The sequence below is a fragment of the Ambystoma mexicanum genome, chromosome 5p (assembly GCF_040938575.1).
Source record: "Ambystoma mexicanum isolate Mex_15411 chromosome 5p, UKY_AmexF1_1, whole genome shotgun sequence".
NCBI lineage: Eukaryota > Metazoa > Chordata > Amphibia > Caudata > Ambystomatidae > Ambystoma > Ambystoma mexicanum.
The window spans coordinates 1205999938-1206025115 of NC_090930.1; the positions used below are offsets into that span (position 1 = coordinate 1205999938).

General features: G+C 45.2%; 1 protein-coding gene across 1 annotated transcript in view; it reads left to right on the plus strand.

Moving 5' to 3' along the window:
• Positions 1-24715, plus strand: part of PHLPP1 (PH domain and leucine rich repeat protein phosphatase 1) — a 1441444-nt gene extending 1416729 nt beyond the window's left edge. The window contains exons 16-17 of the mRNA XM_069613677.1: positions 759-987; positions 22695-24715. Coding sequence (XP_069469778.1) covers positions 759-987; positions 22695-23849 — 1384 coding nt within the window. The 3' untranslated portion in view covers positions 23850-24715. The remainder of the gene's footprint in view (positions 1-758; positions 988-22694) is intronic.
• The last annotated feature ends 463 nt before the right edge of the window (positions 24716-25178 follow it).

Sequence of the window (25178 nt, forward strand, 5' to 3'; positions counted from 1 at the left end):
TGGCATTCCCCAAGTGCACTAGCGAAGTGTATGCACAGGGCTAATGTGTCCAGTTCAAACCTCAATTTTGTTCTGTAGTGTTTTTTCACATCTGCTCTATGCAGAGTGCATCTGCCATTGCAGCACTCCTTGTTCATATTTACTATTTCTTTGTTTACATGTCAAGTAAGAATGTAGGTTTTCCCCTTAAATGCCAAGGACTAGTATGCTCGTCCTTTTTGCATAGACTTGCATAATAACTTGGCATTTACACAGGATGGATTACGTTTGTTCACAGCTTCTCTTTGCAATTGACAACAATAGACTGCTGCTTGCAATGGAGAGCTAATTGCATGCTGTTTTGATTGTTCTCCAAAAAGGGCTTTTGCTATGATTAATTAGCCTATTTGGCTAGCTTTCCATTCGTTGAAATCCATAATTCAGGGGAATATCGTAATTCCATTGATGTAGGAATTTAAAAATATGTGTGCAGTGTACATAGCCAAGCACACACGTCCGTAAGAGTTCCAGTAATGAGTGAACTTACTTGAAAGGAGCTAACCTCTTCCCCTTTTTTTAATTGTCTAAAGCACCTGACTGGTTTGGTCTCCTGTTCTTTTCAAATCTCTACACTGGGCACATGTGGCAGTGCAGTCATGCACAACAGCCTTTCTTTGCTTGCTCCATTAAACGGTTGCCCATGACTTCCTTGCATTGTATTTTGCTTTGTTGCCCGATGAGTTGGTCTCGATTTTCAACATCCACTTGTCTCTCTGCAGGAAGCTTGGCACTGCTGGACAGAAACTTGGTGGTTCAGCAGTTCTTTGCCACATAAAACACGACCCACTGGATCCAGGTGGCTGCTTCACGTTGACGTCTGCAAACGTAGGAAAGTGCCGAACTGTTCTGTGCAGAAACGGAAAGCCGCTACCCCTGTCCATGTCCTACACAGTGAGCTGTGAGGAGGAACTGAAGAGGATAAAGGAGCACAAGGCCATCATCACAGAGGTGAGAGGAACTATTCCACGTTAAGCAAGCTGTTAACAACATTAATGCGTTCATGAAGGCACCAGGCCTCTTCTCCCCGAAGGATGCCTGTCCTATACCCCTCTCTACTTCCATGTATATATTGTAATCCGCTGCCTTTCTGGTCCTCTGTTGGTGTTGTTCCCATTGCATGCCCTTCCTCATTCCTATCAACATTTTGTTAATTTCTCTTTTCCTGATGCAAGTCACCCTTTCACGGGATTACCCAAGCTCTTGTATGTCATAAATTTCAATTAATATAAATAACTTTATTAAAGTAGCCACACTGTATGCACTGAAAGTGTTTTCTCTATAGTATGTATGATAATTCTATTTAAACAATTTATTTCTTGGTCATTGGGTATTCATTAACATTTATAAACACTGGCTCCACCTATCGATTGGATCCCCTCCGTTAAAGAACCTTTTTGCTGCCCATAGACCTAAAACTGTCTGTGCTCCATAGAACAATGGAAAGAAGAACCAGTGAGATAAAGGAGAAAGTCACATTAAGGAAGCCAATCTGCATCAGTATCTCGTCTTGCAATGTAGAAACATTTTAGCATGCCATGCTGGCCCTTCTTTAAATTGTGATCCGATTCTTGAAGTGTCCTACATTTATTGTCGAGGGTTTGCATCATTGTTTACTGAGCCACATATTGCTCTGCAGGCTACGTCGCACATTATTAACACTATGGTTAATCTTTAGGGTGGTTTAAGATATGAACCCTTCTGTCAAACATCTTTAGCAGTACCGAATAGTCCTTCAGTACCTTTCTTAAACAGCTCTTATACTTCAGCTGAGAGCATAGCCGTGGTTATTTTAAATGATTGTTTTAACTGGAATATGGACTTCAACACATAGAGATGGATTATTTTTTTTATTTATTTCTCTTTTTCACAGTTTCTTTTCTTTAAAACAGTGCTCAAACATATCTGGGCCCAGAAAAGGCATCCACATTTTGTACATTATTTGTATAAATCTGCATAAGCATTCAAGGAAACCTTGTCAGTAGGTCACAATGTATGTGAAGCAGAAGTCTGATGCCTCGTCACATACATATGTATGAATGAACATTAAATCACATCTGTAACTGGAGGTTGGGCAAAGAGTTGTTGGCAAAAACTCTATCTGCATTAGGTCATGGAGGGCTACATACCTCATCAACAATGTAACTGACTGTTCTTTCTGTAGAATCTGAGTCAGTCTCTGGACTTGCATCACATCTCTAATGTCGTTAGTTTTGCATGCTCTTTGATGCAGATTCTCGCTAATCTCTGCACATGCAAAAAAATTGTTTCACCAATAATTGTAGTTGCCATGTTCCCAGTTCTTCAATTTAATTGTAAAAAATCTAGTTACTACAGCCATCAAATTATGAACAAATTCCATTTTGTTAAGCTTCATGGTTTTAAACAAACCAATCCTCCACAAATTACCCAAACGTGAAATTCCCACTGTGGGTTAGAATGGGAAAATGAAATTTGCTTCTCCGTTGATATGTCCCAATGGAAAAATACACAGCGCCCATCTCTAAATGTTTACAATAGGCTAGTGTCACTCTGTGTCATTAACACATGTGCTTGTTCAGTACAGGATTAAGAGATGTATAACTTTGCTGGCATTGTAAGACTTAAACATGTGCTATTTGTGTATCAACATCTGAGTTTTGGCAACAAGTCTATGTAAGGCTGAATAAAACTGTCTGGGCCTCTCTACACTATTCTAAGACTGTTATTTTGTATATTTTGGGTTGGTTATTTTTCAAAGCACGGCTTTCATTTTATCAGTACAAAACACAGAATTAATGTAATACTAATACATTAATCATGTGAAGTTCATAATGGCATTACTTCCGTTTCCTGAGTTGAAAATACAATATGCAAACAGCAAAAATATCTGAATGATTACTGACGACTTCCATGCTTTGATTCATAGAATTTTGTGAAAACATCCCGAGGGCAGCCATTTGTCATTCCCCACATGCCTTCATTAACATTGTTATATCTGTAATTTCCAGCTGATTGGGATACCCAGCCTCCATAGATGGTTCAGGAAAAGTAAACTAAAAATAGAAGCTGTCACTTTAAGAATTTGTGAGGATAGGAGGGCGTCTTTTGCACGCGTATCCCTTTGTTCTCTAACGCTGCACTCTACCCACATTTCACAAACCACCACACTGAGTTCATGTTATTTCTGCTTTAGTGGTAGGTCAGAATTAGCTACTGCTCAGTGCTGCCTCTGTTTTTGGGTGTTACACTTCTTTGTCATTCCTAAATTGGGATTTTTGCCTTTTCAGTTTGTGCGTCCCTCTGCCTTATGTAACAGACTTCAAAAGTGCATACTCTACAGAAAGCAATGTTCAGCGGCTCATCCTCACCAACCCATAAAGTGTATATAAAACACCATTCAAATGGATTGTGTCCTCCCACGTATTCCTTATCTTTTGATAATATCTTTCCAGCTTCAACTGCTTTGGAAACATTTTCTCGACAGAGGTTGCTGTGTGCTGTCTCGAGGGACATCGACTAGGGCATCCGTCCAACTGTCGATGCCATCATCTATATAAGTATCACACGCAGAGCCCATTGGCTTCACTTCCATTTTTCCAAGCATTTGCTTCGAAGAATTACGTCGCGCTTCGGTTCTTCACAAATTTTGTATACGGAAATGTCTTCACCGTCGGCTTCATCAACGCCTAAAAAGGGCTTCAAGAAATGTCAGAACTATAGATCGAAAATGTCAATCAACGACCACTACCGCATATGCCTGTGGTGTCTCAGAACCAAACATCGTACCTCCAAGTGTAACTCCTGTCAGGCGATGACCGACAAGGCTCAATGGGAGTGTAAAGGTAAATTGGTGGTGGGTAGGATATCTTCAAGGTTTCCTTCAGAGAATTCCAAAAAAAGAAAATCCGAAGAGTCGAGATATTCTCGACGGAAAAGATATAAACAATCTTGGTCGAGAAGTCGATCGCATCATCCTTAGTCTTCTTCCAAGAAGGCCAAGAAACAACGTCACGGGTCGACTTCAACCTCTAGTGATTCCTCGGCTGAGGAAATCATATGTCCAACCAAGCCAGACTCCCCGGCAAAATGGGATGCATTTCAAAAATAAATATTACAAATCTTCGAGACAGCGTCCCGACCCCCTCGAAAGAGAAGCAGAAAGACCATGCCCCTGTCGATCTGCATAAAGACAGCAAAGGGAAGTCGAAGACTAAACCCTATGAATCTTCTAGATTTTCAAACCCTTACCAACATTTTTTCTTTTTTAAATCTTTATCTTCAATTTGTAAAGACATTGAGCCCTCGGATGAAAATACACCACCATTTGGCTTACAATTTGGTACCCCAAATGTGCCAGATGAATTAATTCCTGAAGAGTCTAGGATAAGACTTGTATGAAAACCTGCAGACAGTCAGTGGTATGGATACCTCTCCAGAATAGGAATTTGGGAAACCAGACCATTCTGACCATGCTAACTCTTCACACAGACAACTAAAGACCAAGTTGGTTGAATATTTGGGTTGGAGTAGGCATGCACCATCATTTGAGCAGGATGACCTAACTGATATACTGGATCAAGGTCCCCAGAGAGATCCAATTTTGCCTTTTCATATTGCTCTACAAGAAAGGATGACATTAATTGGGAAGCACCAGAAACTGCAACTGCAGTAAATAAAAACTTCTTAAAAAATATAGGTCACCCAGCAGTGACCCAGAATATTTAACAAGCACCCACAAATTGAGAGTTTGGTGGTTCAGGCAGTCACGTCCACAAAGCCATCTGCATACCCTTCTATCCCCCTGATAGGGATGACAAGCGAGGGTATGCTTGAGCTCGAAAAATATCTACTGCTGGAAGTATGTCTTTAAAATCAGCGAACACTGCTTGTGCCTTGTCAAAATTTACAATTACCCTGTGGGATTGTGTAGCTATGGCGGCTGACCGCATTCCAGAAGGAGAAGAAAGAGACGGCTTCCTGGCTTTCATCAAGGATGTGTGAATTCCTCCAGTCAGGTCTGGATACTGTTGATAGCATTAGCAGATCCATGGCAACTAGTACTGTGGTGCGCAGGTTTGCGTGGTTGAGGAAGTCTGGATTTGCACCGATGTACAATCTAGACCCCTCAATATGCCCTTTGACGGCTCGAGGCTGTCTGGCAGTAAGGCTGATGAAAGTCTGGAAAAGCTGCAGACCCCAAAAAGGGCGGCTAAATCTCTTAGTGCCGCCATTAGACAGCCTCAGCATTCCTACCACAGTACATCATCTTGGATGAATAAGTCCTTTCGATTCTAATCCTCAGTTGGAAGAGGGAGAGGGCAGACCAGTCTTGGAGGTCAGAGAACATTCCCTCGTGGACGAGGGAGAGGTACTAAATCAGCCCAAGCAGTGGCAGCTTTGCCCTCAGCCACTGTTTCAGCCATCTCAAAACCAATCTCAAATCCTCACAATCTGAGGTCTTAGCCCACATGACTCCAGTGGGAGGCAGACTTTCTCAGCATTTGCAAGAATGGCAGGGCATTACTTCAGATGCTTGGACACTGGAAACAGTAGTCGGGGTTACTGCCTTCCTTTTCTAAAAAGGCCTCAGGATCATCCACCGGGGAACAGCTCTTTCAAAATTCCCGATCCACTCCTTGTGCAGGAAATTTTGACCCTGCTAGAGAAAGAAGCAATCGAACCGGTCCCTGTGGCAGAGTGGAACAAGAGTTGGTTCTCCCCGTACTTTCTAATTCTCAAAAAGGAAGGATGATTGAGACCCATCTTGGACTTAAGAAACTTGAAAGTTCCTCAGGAAGGACAAGTTCAAGATGGTCACCCTTTCTCAAATCCTTCAGGCCCTCCAACTTAGTATTGGATGGTATCATTGGACCTTTGGGATGCTTACTTTCATGTGCCTATACATCACAAGCACAGAAGGTACCGGAGGTTTGCAGTTGGCGGTTCTCATTATCAGTTTCGAGTTCTGCCATTCGGGCTGTCCTCCACCCCGAGGGTTTCCACCAAGTTAATGGCGGTTGTGGCAGCAGGTCTCAGGAGAGGGGGGGATTAACGTCTACCCCTACCTGGACGATTGGCTGATCAGGGCACGTTCACCGAACAAGCCCTGGAACATCTCAGCGTAACCTGCCACACAACAGACTGGGCTTCTCCGTCAATTACAAGAAGTCCCACACGATACCATCACAAAGACTCCAATGTATCATAGCGATACTGGTTACAACCTTAGCGAAAGCCTGGCCACCTAAGGTGAGAGCTCAACACATTCTGCAGTAGGTCGATTTTTTTTATTTTTAGGTTGCTCAGCCTCATGGCATTCTTCATTTTCCTAGGGCCAGAGGCTTGACTGAGAATGCGATCTCTCCAATGGGCTCTCAGGACTCAATGGTCCCAATTCTCAGGTAGAATGTCAGATCTTCTTAAAGTTCCAATCATAGTCGCACAGGATCTTATGTGGTGGGCCTGCGAGCGAGGACAAAATTCTGAAGGGAGAACCCATTTGGCAACCCTGGCCAGAGATAACAGTAGTTAGACGCCTCACTCACGGGGTGTGGAGCCCACACCAAAGATCTGACAGTTAGCGGTCGTTGGTCTCCATCGGAGTCCAAACTACACATAAACCTGTTGGAGCTGAGGGCAACCAGACTAGCGCTGAAGTCCTTCCTGCCCTCAGGTGGGGGAAAGAATGTCCAGATAATGACGGACAACACCATGGCCATGTACTACCTCAACAAGAGAGGAAGCGTAGGGTCACTACCACTGTGCCGAGAGGCAATGTAGCTCTGGTTCTGGGCCATTCAAGAAGGAATCTCCTTGAGGAGAACACGGCGGCGGATGCTCTGAGCAGGCAGAGTAGTCTCCCACGAGTGGGAGCTAGCTCAGGAAGCCCTTCGAGAGATCTTCACCCTTTGGAGAACCCTGCAAATGGATCTGTTCACGACCAGTGTCAACCCGAAAGTGCGAACTGTTCTGCTCCAGGGAATTTCCCCCAAGAGGAGCTTTAGGGGACACGTTCATAGTGGACTGGGAGTTTCCACTCCTGTTCCTTTTTTCTCCAGTCCCTGTCATTCCTCACTTGATCAGGAGGTAGAGAAAGTTTGGGAAATCCATGATTCTTATTGCCCCGGATTGGGCCAGGACGGCATGTTATCCGGACCTTCTGGACTTATCCATCTGCTCTCTAATGCGTCTTTCACAAAGAGAGAGGACCTTCTCTCGTTAGAGGAGGGTCTGGTTCTCCATCCAGAGGTCAAGACACTCAACCTTCATGCATGGTGTCTGAGAGGTTGAGATGTAAGGATTGAGACCTCCGGAATGACGTGATGGATATCTTGCTTTCGGCCAGAAGGCCAGCATCAAAATCTTTGTACCGCTGCCGTTGGAACAAGTTCAGCAGCCGGTGCAGGGATAAGATCATAGATCCCTTTCTGTGTGATACACGTATGGTGCTATCTTTCTTGTTACATTTAGCAAATCTGGGGCTGCAGATTGGAACAATTAAAGGTTGTCTGGCAGCGCTTTCAATTTTTTAGAGGAGTCCTATTTTAAAATCCCTCTGATTACTCAGTTCCTAAAGGGTCTTACTAATGTATTTCCACCAATTCCATTCCAAGTCCCTATATGGGATCTCAACCTGGTGTCAACATTTCTAGCATGCATTCCTTTTGAACCAATACATACATGACCATTAAGACTGTTAACTTGACAAACTGTCTTACTTAATAGCAATGACGTCAGCCTGCAGGGTAAACGAGTTGCAAGCACTTTCCTCTAAAGCCCCATACACCGTTTTCTATAAAAACAAGGTTGTTCTCAAGGTGAAACCTTTTCTACCAAAAGTAGTCTCTGGCTTCCACTTGTCACAAAACATTTTGCCATCTTTCTACCCACCTGCTCATCCGGGAAAGGAGCAGGAAAGATTACATAGGTTGGACCCAAAAAAGGCTCTCAGTTTTTATATATCAAGAATGTCAAACATTTGTCAGAATGACCAATTATTCATTGGCTATACAGATCCTAAATTGGGTTTAGCTGTGACAAAACGGACCCTATCCAGATAGCGTATTCTGGCTATTGTGGAATATTACAGGTTGGCGGGTAAAGACCTGCCGGAAAGTTTAAGAGCACATTCTACAAGGGGCATGGCAACCTTTGCTGTTCTTCAGAGAGGTGTTCCGGAAAAAGACATATGTGCAGTGGCCACTTGGCCGTCGCTTCACACTTTTGTGAAACATTACTGCCTGGATTAATCTTCCAGTAAAGGACAATTTGGGAAGGCAGTCCTTCATTCGGTCCATGGTAACATTTAAGGACGAAATTAAATTCATATTCCCACCACCAAATTGGGAGTCTATCAAAAGATGAGGAAAATGTGGGAGGACACAGTCCGTTCGAAGAACAAGTTTCTTACCCGTGGTCATGTTCTTTTGATTGGCTGTTCCTTCCACATATTCCTCATCGCCCCTCCCCGCCTAGCCCAATGTAGAATGTACTTGTCTTTAAACTTAATGCTTTCTTGGAGCATACGGTCTATGGTACACCTTGTAATTCCTTTACTGGAGGGGGAAAAACAGAACTGAAGCCAACGGGTGCTGTGTGCGCTACTTATACTGATGATGACATTGAACGGAGGCCCTCGAGGGACATCGACAAGACAGCACACAGCAACCTATGTCGAGAAAAATGTTCCAAAGCAACTGAATGTGGAAATGAGGAATACGTGGGAGGAACATCCAATCGAAAAGAACTTTACTTACTTGTGGTAAGTGTTCTTGTGTGTGTTTGTGTGCCTTGTGTGAGACTATTCTTCGTAGGTCCCTCCACAACTGTCTTCTTTTCATGCCCTTGCTGGGGTTAGTACTGAAGATGATGGAGGACTTTGTTAGAAACCGTAAAACTATCAAGATGAGCAAGAAGTGGGCTTGGTCTTTAAAGTATGTGCTCTGGCATCTCCTATTTGTATCCAGGTGTAGATTGCAGCCCCAGGTGTGCGGTCGTCACACATCCTTTTAGGAGGCAATGTCTCTGGGCAAAGTAATCTTAGTACCTCTTGGTGGGAATGCACCAGTATCTCCCATATGAGGAAATGAAAGTACCTCTTGGTGTGAAAGGGACTAGTGGGCCCAGTGCCTCATACCAGAGAACTTGTTTACTCTCGACAAAGTGGCCTCGGTACCTGGGAAAAGCATTACTGCATCATCCCAGAACTGAACAGGCTGGCATAAGCCTCGGGTTGATGAGGCTTGAGCCAAATCCTGCGCAAGAGTGGCTTCAGTACAGACTCCTTCTTTCAAGAAAGTTGAGGTCGGGGTGCCAGTAGTTTTACTGGTGATTTCCCAATGTGGTAGTTTCAGTACAAGTAAACGCCCAACTTCATCTGATGTAAAAAAAGGACAATGCAGATACAAAATGGGTAACATGGTAGTTACCCAAGTCTCCCCAAAAGTCTACCTCTAATACCAGTGGAACATATTTCTACTTTAAATTTGGATTTCATGAATCTGGAATGATTCAGATGAGTTTGACTCTAATAAAGATTTCACAGCATCTCCCAAGGAGGTGTGTATTGCTACGAACATATCGGTTAAGGTGGTCAGTCATAATTTAGAAAAAATAATGTTGAATAACAAAAATGTTGAAAAAAAAATTTCGAATGTATTTTTTTATTTATATGTATTTTTTGGCTTTGGTAAGTATAAAAAATGGGTAAAATAAAAAAAAAATTAAAGGGGGTTAGGGGAAGCCCCCCATTTAAAAAAAAAAAAAAAAACCGTATTGAAAAATAAATTCGACATTTTTTTTTCGACATTTTTTTTCTAAAAAATGACTTTCGACATTGTTTTCTACAATATCACTATAAACCATCGGTTAATGCATGGATTTCATCTCAAGAACCTGAGACTTCTCTTTCACATTGGAACCCCAGATTCCGCCTTCATTGTTTTTCACTTAAGCAATAACCCCCGAGCAGGGGGGGTCATTACCACTTAAGGTAATGCCACAGGGCCCATAGAGACAGGCCCAGGGAAGCATTTCGCAACCAAAAATAAAAGGGGGGATCAAATGGCCACCAAAGAAGGGGAAATGAAGTCCATTCTCCCTTTCCATGGCAGCATTGTAAATAGGAAAATAAATGTAAACAAACAAAATGCCGGCCATGAAAACAGGAGAAAGGGACTACACGTAGACCCTTCTACATTTCCACGACGGCCATTAAAAAAAATAGGAAAAAAGTAAAAAAATAAAAAAGGCTGCCATGGAAAGGAGAGAAGGCACTACAAGTAGTCCCTTCTTCCTTTCCATGGCAGCGTGTCGCAGATCGGGAGCAGACACACTGGGGACAGAAGTGTTGACTACGCATCTGCTCCCGAAAAGGATCCAAAAAGAAGCTAAGTGGTGGGAGGGAAGGGAAATCTGTGGAAGGCTTGGGTGGGTGAAGGGAGACTGAACTGTCAGACTAGTACAGAGATGACTACGGATTTAAGCAGCATATTGTTGGATACCTTTTTAACCATTTGGTGCTTGGTATGAATGACCCTGTCTTGGGAGACCCACTTGCTGAAGAAATTCCCTCTTTGGATTCTCCCCCAAGTAAACCAAAAGTATCAAAGGATATAGAAACTGATACAGAAGAAAGAGTAGATCCATCCAAATTGTTCTTAAACTATTCCCAAGGCCTTGCAAGCCGTAGGCCTACGTTCTGTTGATGAACAAGAAGCAGCAAAAGTGTTTTGCAAGTTACCTTCCCATCAGTTCAAATATTTGCTATCAATGCAAGGTTTTATTATCTGGCAGGTAACAATATAGTGAAGCAAACCACTTTTAGAACCAGCAGGTTAAGATGATTAGACTCCAAAGAAAAGGTTACGAAGGAGGCCCTCTTGGTCATGATGGTGAATTTACTGGTACATTTCATAGTAGTTTTAGTAGCTCTCAGCACAGTGTCCTTCGTCTTCACCTGCAGCAGTATCAGCTAAAGTTCTAAAGCCTGGGAGGATCAGAGGAAAAGTCCTATTTGAATGCTGATCTGCAATTATGGCAAATCAGTACTTCTACCATGATGACAGGTTATAATATTCTGAATTGGAGCAATCTTTACAGGTTGACAACATCCATCCCAGAGGTTGCAGCAGGGACATTGGCCTATTGGAATGCCTACGTTAAAGAATCAGCCATTCAGCAATTGAAAATCAACAAAGATATATCATGGGCACAGCAACAACAGCCATAATTGGTGCAGTCTGAATCATGAGAATGCCGATATGTCATCCACTTCACTACACTAGGAGTATACAACACACAATCCGTGATCTTCGATTTAATGGGAAAACACTTTCAACCCATCAACTGACCTACTCCAAAAGTGTAAGATGAGTGCTAGCACTATGTCATCAGTCTGCCAAATCAGGTCATTTTGCTCCTTGTGGTAAACCCTATAAACCATGACACCTGAATCTTTAAAACCTTACTGCTCGAGTAGCAAACAGCTTCAGACCCAAAACTAAAGTAGTAACTCCTTCTTTTTTAACCTCTGCTCAAGATCCCAAGTAGCCTGTTTGACTCTTAAGATTGATGCTTGTATAGCCAGTTCCATTAGTCCTTACAGAACCTGTATCTCAGGAGCAGGAAAACTATCTTCCCATCCAGAAATGGGAGCAAATAACTCACTAGATTTTGAATATGATAAAAGGTTATTTCCGTGCTCTTGTTTATTCATCCTGCTCCAGATCTCTTGTGAGAACTCAACTCCTCTTAAAAGGACCTCTAGATGCTGTTGCAAAAAACAAACTAGAAGAGGATTTCTACTCTGCTGCTTTATTCTACCCCAAAAAGGGGGTTAAAGTACAATATAAGTCCTCATCCAATATCTTAATATTCCAAATTATATTCTTACCTTCGATTATTTTCCCAGCCCTTCCAATGGGAGGCTAGGTGGTGTCAATAGACTTGCAGGTTGCCTGTTTGCCCATCCATTTGAGATTGACTATAGGAGACGATCACTAGGACTACACTCCTTCTTTCACTCTCAGTTCAGCACCCAGACTTTTTCACAAAATGGATTCCTGGGGTAGTAGCACACTTGCCTCTACAGAATATGCTTCAGTTTCCTTGTCTGAGTGACTGGTTAATTAGGGCCTTGTCCCAGTTAAGCGTTAGTGTGTTGTGAAGACCTGCAACACCTGCCTCAAATTCAATAATTTATTGAGGAGGCTAAAGCCCTGTCTGTTTCTGTCGCAAAAGTTACAGTTCCTGGTGTGATATTGGACATTAGGAGCAAAGCTTTTCCACAGCAAGAACGTATTGCTCTGCAGCAAACAAATGATGTCCTGGCATTAACAATATCAGCTTGGTCATTTCAGAGGCTGTTGGAATTTGTGAAAGCTGTTCCAGCAAATAAACATGTCTTGCATGCGGTAGGATTATCTTTTATGTTTGTTCTAATTGAAGGCTGTGGTTGGTACTCTACAGCTAAACTATATTTGGTTTGTGGTAGGGTAGGTAAGGAAATGTAGATACTTAAGGGGTCCCAGCCTGCATGTATTCCAGTAATATTGACCCCGGTAAACAGACTTTACAACAAAAAATAAATAACGGAAGAAAAACAAATGTATGTGGGGGTGGGATAAAGGGTTAAATCTTGTGGGGATGCGGTTGGGGTGGGTTTTTATATGGGGGAAACAGGTTTGGGGGGACCGGCCAAAAAAGAAAAAATAATTAATTTGTTGGCGTTATTTATTTTTCGTTATATGTTAATTCGTTATTAATTCGTTATAAAGCCATGTAACCACTGACCCCAAAACATTGGTCTTTCTTATGTTACCACAATCGATTGTCACAGATGGCTTCAAGAACACACCAACTCTCAAAGACAATTCAAGGTTTTTTATTTTTAGAATAGTGAAGGGGCTTGCTGTCTTCCTCTCTCTATCCTAGTTTGGACCGTTTCCTCCCTAACCCAGGAGTCACTCAATCCCAGGATAGTTACTAGAGATTGATGGCTCAGAAAATCTACACAACGGTGTATCTGGATGAGGGCATATAGGCAAAGGCCCTATTCACCTAAAACTCCCTCTGTGAGCAGTCCAGGTGGTCTCTGGTCTCCTCCATACTACTTCACCCACCATCTCTACTCAGTCTCTGTGGCACTCTTCTATCCTTCCATTGTTTCTTTATTCTACTACCCAGGGTTGGCTGTGGTATAAAATTAATTCAGACGGCAACAAAAAAAATGCCACAGTCTCACAAATGTTAATTCATTCCTTTTGTGGCAGACTATTTAAGAAGTAATACATGGGGAGTCTTCTGGTAAAATATGTTGCAATCTGTGTATTTTAGAGAAGGTGTTCAGTAACCTTGACCAACACGTTTACCTACACAACGAAGTAACTCATCAAGCTGGCCCACTTTGGTTTAAAAACAAAGTAACTGTCCCACTTTCGCCAAATATTTGGCCCACATGAGCAAGTTGGGCCTGCACTTAGGGAGTTGCCCTTTTGACTTATAGGCCCATCTGAGCCTGCTACCTACCTCCACACTCCTTTGTTACTCCCTACTACTCACTCTTACCTCCCCTCCACACCACTACTATTCTCACTCCACCCACACCTTCTGCCACAGTCACTCCTCTTTAATGTCCCTGGTCACCTTCTCATTTTCTTCCTACTCTCACTATTCACACTCAAACCCACGTACCACTTTCTCTGCCCAACCAATACCTTACCTTGCACACTCCTACAGCAATTCTCCTCCAGGCTTCTCTGCTCCATCTTTCCTCTCCCACGTTGTTTGCTCCTCTTTCTCCAGCATGGGGTCTGGCATGGATTCACATGCTCATGAATATTCCCTGTCGTCAGGCTGGGAATCCTCGGTAAAGAAAAAATCAGTATCAGTTTCGTTTCTGATCTGTCTTTCTTAGTAGTAACCAATCACTGATCTCTGGGTCATACTGCCCCCAGCCAATGACTGCCCTCTCCCTAAGCCCCGCCTCTGGCGCCATCCTCAGATTTTTACCGCACGCTCAAGTGTTGGGAGTCCTCGTGCTTTAGCTCTCGAGTTTTTGTTGGGTTTTCGCACTTTTTCAGGAGATTTTCTCATTTTTTCGGTTTAATCGAGCCTCAAGCTGCACCGTTTCTACTTCCGATAACGGGGACCCGTTTCGGAATTCTTTTACGCCCCTCAAGGGTGAAGTTTGTCCCAGGACAAGGGAAGTTTGAACATGGCCCAGGACAAGGGAAGCTCGACGCCCGGATCCAAGCTGTTCAGGTGCTGCCCTGGATGCGGATTACAAAATGTTTTCAAGGAGGACGAGCATTCGCGATGTCTCTACTGCCTTCATGAGGACAGGACGCAAGAACCTTTCAGAACGGACCAAACAAGATTGTCGTTCCCGCCTCGCCGCCTGGCTGGAGAAGGGCACAGCAGGTGAGAAGAAAAAGACTGAGCGGGCTTCTAAGTCCTGTGAGGGCGCCCCGGCGGGGGCCCAACAGAAGGCCAAGCACCGTGAGTCCGCGGGCACCGGGAGCGCCGAAAGGTCGGGCTCTTCAGCTGCCAGGCAGGGCGCGACTTCCCCGGCACGTTCAACTACGAGCCAGCGCTCTGGTTCGGGGAAGAGGAAGTCCGAGAACCCGGGTAAGCTGCTGGAGCGGCCCCGGTTGATCTCGAAGGGGGAGCGAGGCGCTGACCCTCCCCCCAAGGCGAAGGCCCAGGACGCACCTAAGATGGTGAGGGGTTTGATCCAGCTGGCAAAGGCTTCTATCGAAGTGGTCGCTGCGACCCTGGCGAAGCCGGCTGAGACTACGCCAGTGGAAACGGCCTCTGGGCCCAGAGTATCCCTGCCACCGCAGAGAGAATCCTCTTTCCAGCCCATCGTTAAAACCCCAGTGAAGTCCCCGGCGGAAAAAGAGGGGGTGGGGGCGGTGGTCATTACAGACTCGGAAAAAGCCTCTGAGGAGGAGCTGGTGGAAATTCTGCTGATAAGATATACAGCAGGTTGTATATAATAAAAATATCGACCGGGATGTAATTCGAGTACAAAAATCCGACTATCCCACACTTGCTTCCCACAGTGTATCCGTCTGATGGTTGGACCTTAAGAAAGGACTAATGGGACCCCATTGAACGCCGATCCCTAGAAGAGAAAAAAATCTATAAGAAGACCAACACAATTGCACCTTTTATGGAATGTGGTTTAAATTTTACCCCTGAAGAATTTCCTTGTTATTGGTATGAAAGTGTGATATGAATGAAACATGTCGGGTATGGTATGAATGCGGTATGAAAGTAAGCATGGGTTTTATGACTATATAGTGAAATGTTTTACGGACTGGGATGGACTTCTCTATGAGAGAAGAGAGTAAGTTACAGATCCAGATCAAGATATGAATTCCAAAAAGTATCAAATGATGGACTACTATATGACATTGAATGTGCACAGAAATTGAGTAATTTATGCTGTCCATAAAGTGTTTGTTAAACTATTTAAAAATTCTCTAAAAATTGTAGATGTGAAAAAAGATGAAAAAATATTTTTTTTACTGATATGCTATAAAAAATAAATAACTATTTTTTGATATAAACTAGTGTAGTATATGAGGATCTAATGGTTACTAATCATATGCAATAAGGTACAACCACGTATGGAGTTGGGGAAGCAAGTTACCGAGTGAACATTGTGTATTGTTAAACAAGTGGTTTTTGTAGAGGGCTGTTCACAAGCGGTCGTTGAAAATATTACCTCTGGTCTCTGTTAGTTGTGGAAACCGAGAAGGACCTCAGCGAGAGGTTCATAGGCCTCAACGAGAGGTTCGAGAAGGTTCGATCCCAGGGGACGGTCCCCGATGACGTGATCGAAGATAGCGACGATGGCGACGAAGAGGGCCCAGTGGGGCAGCCATTACCCGAGCCCCAGGATAGCTTGGCGGCCATTTTGTTGGCGATCCAATCATTATGTACAGAGATAAGGATGAGATTACCACGGACCCCGACGGAGGATCCAGAACCGGGCCCGTCGGGAAACCCTCCGAACACGCGGAGGAGAGTCCACCCCACTCTGCTCTTCGTGCCCGCGAGGCCTGTGGACCCCTCATCCCCCTCGCCGGACCCTAGAGAGGATACGGCGATGGACGACGACGGTGGCGATGACACAGCGGACATCCCGTCATCACCCACCCCTCGGGCTTCTCCAGCCGACGAAATTGGCTCCTTTCATGCCATGATAACCAGGGCATCCAAGCTCTTCCAGCTCTGCCCTGAAGAACAAAAAAAGGAAGGGTTTCTCTACCAACGACAAGAGGCCAAGAGGAAGACGGTCCTTGCGGTGCCTTTGCTCGACGACATCTGGGACGAGGGGCTTGCTGTCCTCAAGAACCCTTCCACGACACCCGCCAAGAGGGACAGGTACGAGAAGAAGTACAGAGTCCCCGATGCCGCCCCCTTGTGCCTTAGGGCCCAGCCCACGCCGGACTCTGTCGTCTCGGCAGCCGCTAAGAAGAAAGCAGCGGGTGCGGCGGCTTCCACTTCCCCGCCGGACAGCGAGGGCAAGAAGTTAGACTCCATGGGACGACGAGTCATCTCGTCGGCAGCGACGATGATTAAGGCGGCCAATGCCTTAGCGATCGTGGCCCGCTACGACAGGGAGCTCTGGTTCAAGATAGCTCCCCTGCTAGACTTCCTACCTGACGACAAGAGGGCAGAGGCCCTTCAAATTCTGCAGGAAGGCGAGGAGGCGTCGGATCATGCCATAACGGTGGCAACGGACGTTGCCGATACCGGGTTTCGCCAACTGGGCAACGGAGTTTGCCTCAGACGACGAGGATGGCTCAAGGCGACAGATTTTCGCCAGAACGTCCAGACCAGAGTGTTGGATATGCCGTTCGACGGCAACAACCTTTTTGGTAAGGCGGTGGACGAGTCTCTCCAGGCCATCAAGACCGACTCGGAGACGGCCCGGGCCCTAGGGGTGCTTCAACGACGGCCCTTTCGGACCTCCGGAGGCAGAGTGCCTCCAAAGAATACAGCGGTGGCTCCTCCACTTACTGCCAGGCGGCCCGCTCCTCTTCCCAGGAGGCCTACAGAGGTCACGGCAAGCAAGGGGGATCCTGCCGTCGTCGCCAAGGCCGCCTCCAAGCAAGACTGACCCGGCCGTGTCGTCGGGCCCCCACCGAAGCACCCGGGTGGGAGGCCGGCTGCCGAAGTTCGTCAGCGTGTGGGAGTCCATCCCCACCGACCGTTGGGTGCTGGACACCCTGGCCAACGGGCACTCGCTGGAATTTCAAAAGAAGTGCCCTCGCATTCCTCCCGTGGCCAGGAAGGAGAATCACGTCCCTCAACTGCTGTTGGAGGTAAGTGCGATGCTCAAGAAAGGTGCCATCGAGCTCGTCCCCAGGAGGCTCTGGGGCTCCGGAGTGTACTCAAGGTACTTCCTCGTCAGAAAGAAGACAGGCGGTTGGCGCCCCATCCTGGACCTGCGTCGGTTAAACAAATACATCAAGGCGCAAAAAATTCAGGATGGTCACCCTCCAGCACGTGCTGGGACAGCTGGAGGAGGGCGACTTCCTATCGTCTTTGGACCTGGAGGATGCTTACTTCCACATCGCCATTCTAAAAGGGCACAGGAAGTTTCTCAGGTTCGTGGTTCAGGGACGCCACTAGCAATTCAGAGCCCTACCGTTCGGACTAAAGTCGGCACCCAGGGTATTCACCAAGTGCCTGGCACCAGTGGCTGCGCCTGCAGGGGATCCACGTCTACCCCTACCTGGACGACTGGCTAATCCGGGCAAGGACAAGGGAACTCGCCGTCGAACACACAGCGAGGACCGTCCGGCTGCTCACAGAACTGGGGTTTGCCATCAACTACCCCAAATCCCACCTGGTTCCATCGCAAGTAGCACTGTTTCTGGGAGCGAAGCTCGATACAGTGGGGCAATTGGCCTCCCCGTCAGAGCAAAGGACCAAGACCATCCTGGGCAAGGTGCGGCAACTGCTATCCACGGACGTGGCCAGAGTGAGGTCCATCAAGTCCCTCCTCGGGATGATGTCCTCATACATCGATCTTGTACCCCTTTGCAGACTTCGGATACGTCCGCTACAGGAGTTCCTCGACGCCCGCTGGTTTCAGGCGACGGGCTGCTTCGAGGACAGGATCCCTCTCGACGAGGAGTTCCGTCGGGCGATCCTATGGTGGTGTTCCCGTGCTCACCTCACTACAGGCAGGGACTTACTTTGGACAATGGGGTAAACCCTGTATCGACCTTTTCGCGACGGCGACGAACTCCAAGTGCCAGAGGTTCGCCAGCAGGTTCCCGCAGCCGAGGAGCATGGGCGATGCTTTCTCGTTCCCCTGGGACGGCCTGTTTCCATACGCGTTGCCTCCGTTGCTGCTCCGCCTCATCAACCAGCTCAAGAAGTCCAGGTGCAGAATGATCCTCGTCGCACCGGCGTGGCCGAGGGAGATCTGGTTCCCGGACCTTCTGGACTTGTCAACGTCCCCTCCAGTCAAGCTGCCGGAAGAAGCGGATCTTCTCTCCAAAGAAGGGGGCGCCATTCTCCATCACGACCCACAGTCGCTGAACTTGCAGGCCTGGCTCCTGCAGCACTAGAGTTCTGGAGGTACGGTATCCCGGCTGACTGCAGAGAGGTTCTTGCAAAAGCCAGGGCGTCCTCAACTCTTAAGTGTTATGGTTATAAGTGGAAGAGGTTCTCTGTCTGGTGCCGGGCATAGAAGATTAACCCTCTGCGGATTACGGCCCCTCAAGTACTGCCGTACCTACTGTCGTTGCCAAAGCTGGACTGGCTCACGCCTCCATCAAAATACATCTGGCTGCCATCTCCCGATATACCAGGACTACGGGACGAGCGTCCTTGTGGTCACATCGCCTGGTGAAGGAATTTATGAAGGGACTATTCCGATCGTTCCCGCCGGTGAAGGCTGCTGCCCCGGCGTGGGAGCTTAATGTGGTGCTGACCAGGCTCATGGGGGCCCCATTCGAGCCTATGCATTCGGCGCCTTTGAAGTTCCTGTCGTGGAAGACAGCGTTCCTCGTGGCCATCACATCTGCAAGACGAGTGGGAGAGATCCAGGCCCTATCTTGCAAGCCTCCATACTTGACATTTCATGACACGAGGGTGGTGCTGAGGACGCACCCCTCCTTCATGCCAAAGGTGCCATCGGACTTCCACCTCAACAAGCCCTTGGTGTTACCAGTTTTCTTCCCGTCGCCTTTGACGCCGGCCGAGAGGACTTTGCACTCGCTGGATGTAGCTAGAGCGCTGAAGTTCTACGTGGACCGCACAAAGAGTTTTCGGAAGACGTCACAACTGTTTGTGAACTTTGGGTCTGTGAATCCAGGGAAGGCTCTCTCGAAGACTTCCATTTCCAGATGGCTCTCCGGCTGCATCATGCACTGTCACCGGTTGGCAAACCGACCGCTGCCCGGCCGTACGAGAGCCCATTCGACAAGAGCGATCGCTGCTACTACGGCGTTCCTGTCTGGTGTGCCTCTGCTGGACATCTGCAGGGCTGCTACGTGGAGGTCGACGCACACCTTCACGAGATTCTACTGGGTCGATCGGGACTCCAGGGAGGAGTCCAGGGTCGGCCAGCAGCGCTGCGCAACCTGTTCGCCTAGAGGTGAGCCTGGTGAGGAGGTAAGAATTGCTTAATGTTGAGTTTTGGATGTAATGCTTAATGTTGAGCCTTTGCCACCTCCCGTGGTTGTGCATGTGTATACTGCTATGTATTCTTTTATTCATGAGCATGTGAATCCATGCCAGACCCCATGCTGGAGAAGGAACAAGTTACTTACCTGTAACTGTTGTTCTCCAGCATGGGTCTGGCATGGATTCACATGCAAACCCTCCCACCTATCCCTCTGCGGCTCTTCACTTGGTCATACTGCCACTTTGCGTGCTACCAAATCTGAGGATGGCTGCCAAAGGCGGGGCTTAGGGAGAGGGCAGTCAATGGCTGGGGGCAGTATGACCCAGAGATCAGTGATTGGTTACTACTAAGAAAGACAGATCAGAAACGAAACTGATACTGATTTTTTCTTTACCGAGGATTCCCAGCCTGACGACGGGGAATATTCATGAGCATGTGAATCCATGCCAGACCCATGCTGGAGAACAACAGTTACAGGTAAGTAACTTGTTCCTCCTTTGACCAGACCCGAATAACTCCTACCTTCCTGCTTTCTGTCTGCCTTTTTATCACCCCTCTTCATTATCTTGCTCCTTCGGCTGGTTCCCCCAATCCAACTGCTGAATGTCCTTTTCCCTAGGTAGGCGTTACAGGCAGGAAAACCTACAAAAGTGGTCTTAAGTCTTGCCCCTTTCTCATATGTGCTGGTCTCTGGCAATGGCATCCTCCAGTGTTCAGTGTCCCAGGTCGTGCAAAGGGTTTTCCGGCCTGTTCGGCTTGGTGAGAGTACTGCTCAGCAGCCCCCACACAGGTTATGATGGTGTCTGGGAGCGGTGTGCAGTCATAACATCGAAAAAAAAATGTCGAATTACACAAAAATCGAAAAAAAGTCCAAAAAAAAGTCGAATAATTTTCTTTTTTATTTATATTTATTTTTTGGGTCCCGCATGTGAAAAGAAACGGTAAAAGAAAAAAAGAAAAAAACAGGGGGGTCAGGGGGAATAAAAGTAATAAAAAAGAAATTTGAATTTTTTTTTTTCAACATTATTTTGTTGACTTTTTTTTTTTTTTTTGGGACTTTCGACATTTTGGTTTTCGATTTTATGACTATAAACCTCTGGGAGCATGTGAAAAATGCTGCAGTGCTCTGCGCACTTGCCAGCTTCAGTTTTGTGCCAGAGTGGGTTGCGCAGCAGCTTGGTTTGTTCAGGCTGCTGCGCTATTTCTCTATCTCCCATCCAATCGTCTGTCTCTTTCTGGTTCGCATTGTTTGTTGGCTGTTCCAATGCCGGCTTCTAGTATTGGAAGTCCTGTCAAATAAACTGGAAGAAACTGGCCGGAAATGTGCAGTGCAGGTAATGGGTGTTCAACAGTCGTACTCATTTCATAAATTAAGACGCATGAAGGGTCAGGGATTGAGGCCCTCCCAACTCCCACATTCTACTGTAGGCCTTCCACCCCAGGCTGAGAGGGGTTCCCCATCCCCTCTTGAAAGGTTCTTTCTCTGGCCTGGACACTCGAGGCCTTATTTTGAAGAAATTGTGGCCTGGGGAGGGGCTCTGGTAAAGTCCTTGATGGCTTTTATGTATTAAGTTTCCACATTCATTTTTGGTCAATAGTGATGCAAGATGCACGTTGAACATCTATGTGATGGGAGTAATGTTGACCACAACATATCTTGTTTTCTACGGAAACACAAATGGAGAATAAGAAGTTGCCTCAAATTAATTTCTATAATGAGTGTAAGCAATCTGTTGCAACTAAAGATGCAAAGAGCTTTTCAAAGATAGTGTTTTGGATGAGTAAACTGCCATACCACTGGTGGATGCTAATCTCAATTAACTTCTCGTATAACCATTTTTCCCAAAAACTATATTGATAACTTGATTGTCTGGTTGCCATTGTTAATTTTGTTCGAAACAAACGTGAGTCCTGTCAGCTTTATTGAAATAAAGGTAGCTCGTTTCAACTATCTGGAGCCCAACATGATTTATACATACATGTTTAAATATGACATAACAATGTAGAGTCCAATATTACAAAAAGTGATTGATGCAAATGTTGTTCTGCTAAGTATATAAATAGGGATGTATCCATTTGGTTCCCTGACTATATGAAAGGAAATAGCAGCAGTCCCAAAATCTCATCCCATCACCCTCCTGGTTGGTTCTTCCAAAAATACTGTATGTAAAATGTGTAACATTATTAGATAAGAGTTTGAAAGCTTAGTGAGGACAGTCCCAATTGCACTAATCCAATAGTCTGTTGTTGAGGCTTGAGTAGGTGAGAGCCAAAGAAATATAGTATCACACTGTTGGTGATAATAGTCAAATATTTTTTATTTGCAGATGATTTCTTCTCTCTACACTTATTTCTCCATTTTTTAAGATGAAAAGGGATCTTCAGGGGAGTTTCATGTCCTTATATTGTCAGTCAAACTAAATATATTAGCTGGAAGAATGATTATCTTTTTCTGGATATAGATAGAAAAAATTCTGCAGGGTCCAGTTCAAAATATTCACTAGCCTTGATTTAGGTCATAAATGTATAGAGAGTCCATAGATCGGAGAGGGATCTGATTGTCCCTATCCTGGAGCTTCCGGATTGTTGCACTATATTAGTCTATGCAATCTCATGCCTCCACCCTTGTGTTGTTGATGGTCCTGGTAGGGTGAATAAGCCAAAGCATCTTGCAAACCAATAAAAAGCAACATCATATCTTCTTATCCTTCTTCCTCAGGACCTCCAATGAACCCTTCTTTTGTTGATCGAACTAAGACCTGAGCATCAGGCAGATTTCTGGAATTGCTTTTCAATTGATCACAACTTTGCCTACCAATCGTTGGAAGAAAATCTGAAACTTAGCGCTTTGCACCTATTAGCCCTATAACTCCCCTTCCATCTCCATTGCACCTCCCCTGAAAAACAGTCAATAATAAGGAAAATAAGTATGATAATAAATGGTATTTTTGTTTCTATGCTGATATCTGTTAATTTTTTAGTGCTGTGAATTTTAAAATATTTTTCTTGCGCATTGCAGGATGGAAAGGTGAATGGAGTTACAGATTCCACAAGGATACTGGGATACACATTTCTGCACCCAAGTGTTGTGCCTCGACCTCATATCCAGTCTGTTACATTGACACCACAGGATGAGTTCTTCATTCTTGGCAGCAAAGGATTGTGGGACAGTATGAGCAATGAGGAGGCCGTAGAAACTGTTAGGAATGTGCCTGATGCTTTGGCTGCTGCAAAAAAACTGTGTACTCTGGCTCAGAGCTATGGCTGCAATGACAGCATTAGTGCTGTGGTTGTCCAACTGAATGTAACGGAGGACTGTTTCTGTTGCTGTGAGCTGAATGGACTGCCACCTCCCAGCCCTGGTATCTTTCCATCTGTCAACGTAGTCATTAAAGACCGGCCATCTGAAACTCTGGGCATGCCTTCTTCCAGCAGTGGTATAGCTTCAGAAATCAGTAGTGAAATTTCCACCTCCGAGATGAGCAGTGAAGTTGGCTCCACGGCGTCGGATGAGCCACCTCAAGTAACCATGAATGATCACAGCCCTGCATATCCCAATGAACAGCGCTGCATGCTTCATCCAGTCTGCCTGTCTAACTCCTTCCAGAGGCAACTATCAAGCGCAACATTTTCTAGTGCCTTTTCAGATAATGGTTTGGATAGTGAGGATGAGGAGCCCATAGAGGGTGTCTTCACCAATGGCAGCCAGGTTGAGGTGGAGGTGGATATCCATTGCTCTCTGACAAAAGACAAAATGCTTCCTCAGTCTCCTATAGAAATTACAGATGAAGGTATTGACGTCCAAGCCAACGAAGATGAAATTGATCTCTCCAGAAAGTTAGATCATTCTGCAACTGGCACGATTGGACGCCAGCGGGGAAACGGCTCTGTGGCACCTCCAGAAAAAAGCCATAATCTTATCGAAATAGCTGCAGATGCACCTCTTCGAAAGGTTGGGGGGTATTTTGCGGCCCCTGCACAGCCAGATCCGGATGACCAATTTATCATTCCACCAGAGCTTGAAGATGAGGTCAAGGAGATCATGAAACAGCACCAAGAACAACAGCTCCCACAGCAACCGCTCCCACAGCAACAACTTCATCAGCAACCACAGCAATTACACAGACAATATCAAATGGACCATTTACCAGACTATTATGATACCCCGCTATAACCAGACCTGCTTTACTTTTTAAAGGGAACTGAAGGAGCGCCTTAGGCTCTTGCAGGCTGGTTAGCGGAAAAAGCTCTGGCATGGCTGGCGTTTTCTCCAAACATCCTTAGATTGCTGCAGGTTCTTCTTTTTTAAGTTGATTTTAATAATCACCAGAGTATCTAGCAGTGCTCTAATCAATGCGATTTTAATAAATTAATTTCTATGTTTCCTTAACATATCATGTGAAAAAAAGCTAAGAAAAAAGTTTAATATATTACAGAGAAACCGATCCGATTGCAATGTTATTTTGTTTTAAGTGACTTTTTATTTGAGAACAAGAAGTGCAGCGGTGCTTGATTTTTAAGTCATGTTGTAATACAATATTTGTTTGGGTGAAGGGGAGAAAAGTTTTATTTTTGGGTCTTGAAAGTAATAGATGTTTAGAATATAAAGACTAACTCCTAGGAGTTGCTTACTCTTTCAAGTGACTTTGTCACTGAGATTCACTAATTTTCTCTGAGAGAACACTTGATTGGGATGTTACTACTGTGTAAATAGTTCAGTGTTGTATAGTGTTGCTTAAAATATTTTGTAGTCTCAGCAGGATGCAAGAAGAAATGTCGACCGTTCAGACTGCAGTCTTGTACCATGGGGACGAAGCTGATGAATTGACTACTTAACACAAAGGTGTCTTGAGAACAAAAAGGAATATTATCAGACAGATTAGGGGTTTCTTTGTTTATCTCTGTTCTTTATTGCTGCCACAAGCCAGCATGATTGTATAGAGCTCCTTTAGATTTACATACCGAAAGCTATATTGAAGCAGAATGCACAAAATGAACATCGTCAATTTTGTTATAATAAATCTATAAATTTACAAATAATTAACTTGCCTCTAGTTGTCAATAATTCTATCGTGCTTTGTTTTCAAAGAAATCGCATCGCTTCGGTCTTTCAAATGTCATCACCATAAAAACAGGCCTCTGCTTTCTGCAAAGAATAGTAGTTTTTCATTGTATGGCAAGCGTGATTGATCTGCTTGTTAAAATGCATCTCTGTTCTATGATGGCTCACGCTGACCTCCATTATCTAGGTTAAGATACTATGCTAAGCCCATTGGGAAGATATCCGTGCATGATTTGAAATGTTTCTGAGCCACATAATTGTATTCCGAATTTTCAAATAGTTAGGTTTCTAATTGAAAGTGCAAATTTCAGGGTGTGTCGAGGTTACTTACACAGTCCGACTGTTCAGCACTATTAAAATGGCTAGCAGTGCATTTCTCTGAAAGGCAAACTTGATTTTCATGATCTTGCATTATTTCAATACTGGTTTATTTGCACACAC